The sequence below is a fragment of the Austrofundulus limnaeus genome, unplaced genomic scaffold (assembly GCF_001266775.1).
Source record: "Austrofundulus limnaeus strain Quisiro unplaced genomic scaffold, Austrofundulus_limnaeus-1.0 Scaffold237, whole genome shotgun sequence".
Lineage (NCBI taxonomy): Eukaryota > Metazoa > Chordata > Actinopteri > Cyprinodontiformes > Rivulidae > Austrofundulus > Austrofundulus limnaeus.
In genome coordinates, this window is record NW_013952639.1 from 634,193 (window position 1) to 637,247 (window position 3,055).

The following is a 3,055-nucleotide window of genomic DNA, read 5'->3' on the forward strand; positions in this document are numbered from 1 at the left end:
TATAAAAACCCAACAATAAATTATGTAAATAACTATTTATCACCAGGTGGGTGAAGTCGACACAAGTTTCTTTTCCATCGACTGTTTCCACATGAGTGAGCGAGCTCATGCAGAGATGGCCATCGCCCTCTGGAACAACATGGTGATTATTGTGCAGCAGTGAAACAAACACATGTAGAGGTTTTATTTTTTGCAGCGTTAAGTTTTCCTCTCTGTCTCAACAGTTGGAGCCTGTTGGCAGGAAACAGGCGTACAACAACTTCACATATGACCGCTCCAAGATCCACTGTCCATCTGAGGTAAAAATCTGTTTCTTTCTGCACGTTTCTGTTTTCACTATTCAGCTGAGCTTCATCGTCTGATCTCATTTAGGCCAGTCCCTTCATCTTCACTAAGACCAACAGCCTGCCAGCTCCACCTGTAACCACCACAGCGCCAACAGACACCACCAGTGATTTGCCCAGGTGTGCCTCCACCCTGCCTGTGTGGGTGCCAGTGGTTGTGGGAATTGTGAGTTTTTTGGCTGGTGTTATCGTCTCCTGGCTCATTCTGTCCTGCGTACAACGGCGAAACAACAGAAAGGAGGCAGGCAGAGCAGAAATGAAAAGAACTGGGTTTTAAACGTAGCATTATGGCTTGATGGCTCACTAAAATACTCCACATTGGGATTATTAGGTTTTTTTTCTTGGTGTTTGACTTTTGGCTTCATAATCAGATAATTTGAAATCGTCTGATGAGCATGAGGCTATACACAACTCCATACTGCTACTGTTGTTACCCTCACTTTTTAGTTTGGAAATCTGCTTAGAAATGCTTATGCTGATTAATTTTGTGCACTGTACAGAGTATGTGAGATATCTGTGTAATTAAAAAAATACAATTGTTTGTATATTTCTCTGTCACAACTTTATTTATTGGAAAAATAAAACTGCAACAATTATATTGTAATTATTTGTTGAGCTTACTTACTTTTAGTCATAATGGCAATAGTGATTGATCTCAACTATATTTTGAATAGATTTATTTTTAAAAAAGTTTGCACAAAGTAAAACAGTACAAAAAGACAGCCTAATAATGGTCATTTGGTTTTCATTAAATCTGGCAAAAGGCTTTATTTATATTGAGTGTGGACCCACATTTCAGAGTTGCATACTCATTTATCTGGACTGCTTTTATACTGCACCATGTGGTGTAGCTCTGGATAACCTTATTTTGTTTGATTTCAAATATCTAAGTTTTAAAAAAATTGCAACTTTTATTTTATTTATTATTATTTTTTCTAAATGAAATTTAAAACTTATAAATATATATTGTTGTGGGCACCCTCAATCAAAACAAGTGCAGAAACAGGGTCAACATTGGGGGTTCCTGCTCTTTTTAAGCCTACAAGTCTGCACTCAGGGACTCACTTTCCCCACAAACCTGCCTGCGTGAGCAGCAGCAACATGGCGGAGGGCGAGCTGAACATCGACAGCCTCATTTCTCGGCTACTAGAAGGTACGTTTGCGTTTCTGTGCTCCGCATTTCTCACCAGCCGTCGCTGAAAGTCGGGTTTTTAATTTGACACCCGCAACTTCACGTTTTTTAATATTACTGTTTAAATAAAAATTGACGTCACGCCCTCCGCGTTGTTCACCAGCGAATATAAGCTAACGAAACGGGTTAAAAAAACTACGTCAGTGTCTTTTACTACATCCTTTTTTATGTTAATGACCTACTTAGTCCAAATGGGAGAAAGCGGGGATAGTTTCGACCGTAATGGGAAGTCTTATTTAACGGTAAAGGAGGTGGTTAGTGTTTTTATTGCCTTTTTAAAAGCGTTAAAACGCTAAAGGTTCTCGTGGTCGTCGCTGGACACGCCCCCTCAATGAAGGCTTCGTTTGTTTATTCAGCTCAGTTTTACCATATTTACTCATATTTTATGAGCTTGGGCTCAGATTATGGACAAATATTGGTCTGTTTTACAATGTAGAGGTTAGGTTTGTGATCCTTTTTAAAAATATCTCAACTGTTCATCTTAGCTATTCTAATTGTTTTGCAATAATGTTTTTTTTCCCCATTTAATGCGTTCTAGTTTATCATTAGTTTTATCTCACAGACACTTTAAAGTGAGCATTTAAATCCAGTTTGTGACCTTGGAAAGCTTGTTTTCAGCAGATTTGTTTTTTTTTTTACACACCTCACTCCCTCCTCCACCTCCAGCTGAGCCGACAAGCTGTTCTTCCCTGAAAGTCAGTTCAGAGCAAATATCTATCTATCTATCTATCTATCTATCTATCTATCTATCTATCTATCTATCTATCTATCTATCTATCTATCTATCTATCGAAGTTAACGGGTGCATAAATTGCAAACAGCGCTAACTAATAACCTAATAACCCTCTGGGATCAATAAAGTATTTTTGAATTTGAATTGAACTGGGTGCATGCAATAACACTTTACACACAGATCGTCATTCTAACTGAATATTGATTCTCAATTGCCTTACCTGTTAAAATAAAGGTTTATTAATAAAAAAAGGATATATTTTGTGTGTTTTTGTGTGTTGCAGTGCGAGGATGTCGTCCAGGGAAAACTGTGCAGATGAGCGAGGCGGAGGTCCGAGGGCTCTGTATCAAGTCCAGGGAGATTTTCCTCAGTCAACCAATCCTGCTGGAGCTCGAGGCTCCTCTTAAAATTTGTGGTGAGAACAAGCAGCTCAAATAATGTTTTTTTTAAATGTATTCATCTTATAAACCAGAGAGATTCTTAACCTGTGGGCCACAGCGCCACCTTGAGGGCCTCAAAAGAACAACAGTGTTTAACTTTGGGCCGCAGAGGGCCGCACTGATTTTGAAAAGGTGCAATACACTTTCTCACCACTAGTAGCAGTAGTGCACCACTCAGATGTTTAATAACTTTTTTAATATGTAGAAGAAGAACCTTAGAAACCTGTCGAGAATGGAAACTTATTTTAAATGAAAAGTAGAAGCAAAAAACAAAGTTTGTCACTAATATGAAGTACAGCTTCTGTTTTTACCATGTAATATTTTAAAAGTTCAAAACATTATCAAA

At 38.2% G+C, this 3,055-nt stretch overlaps 2 protein-coding genes across 3 annotated transcripts in view; both read left to right on the top strand.

The window, feature by feature from the left end:
- The window catches only part of LOC106525691 (phospholipase B1, membrane-associated), a 12,533-nt gene extending 11,649 nt beyond the window's left edge, over window positions 1-884 (top strand). For both annotated transcript variants that reach the window (XM_014020002.1, XM_014020004.1), the window contains exons 40-42: window positions 47-142; window positions 225-299; window positions 373-884. In XM_014020002.1, coding sequence (XP_013875456.1) covers window positions 47-142; window positions 225-299; window positions 373-621 — 420 coding nt within the window. In that variant the 3' untranslated portion in view covers window positions 622-884. The remainder of the gene's footprint in view (window positions 1-46; window positions 143-224; window positions 300-372) is intronic.
- Window positions 885-1,409: 525 nt separating this feature from the next.
- LOC106525693 (serine/threonine-protein phosphatase PP1-beta catalytic subunit) overlaps window positions 1,410-3,055 on the top strand; it is a 5,563-nt gene continuing 3,917 nt past the window's right edge. The window contains exons 1-2 of the mRNA XM_014020008.1: window positions 1,410-1,497; window positions 2,553-2,684. Of these exons, the coding sequence (XP_013875462.1) occupies window positions 1,446-1,497; window positions 2,553-2,684 (184 nt within the window). The 5' untranslated portion in view covers window positions 1,410-1,445. The remainder of the gene's footprint in view (window positions 1,498-2,552; window positions 2,685-3,055) is intronic.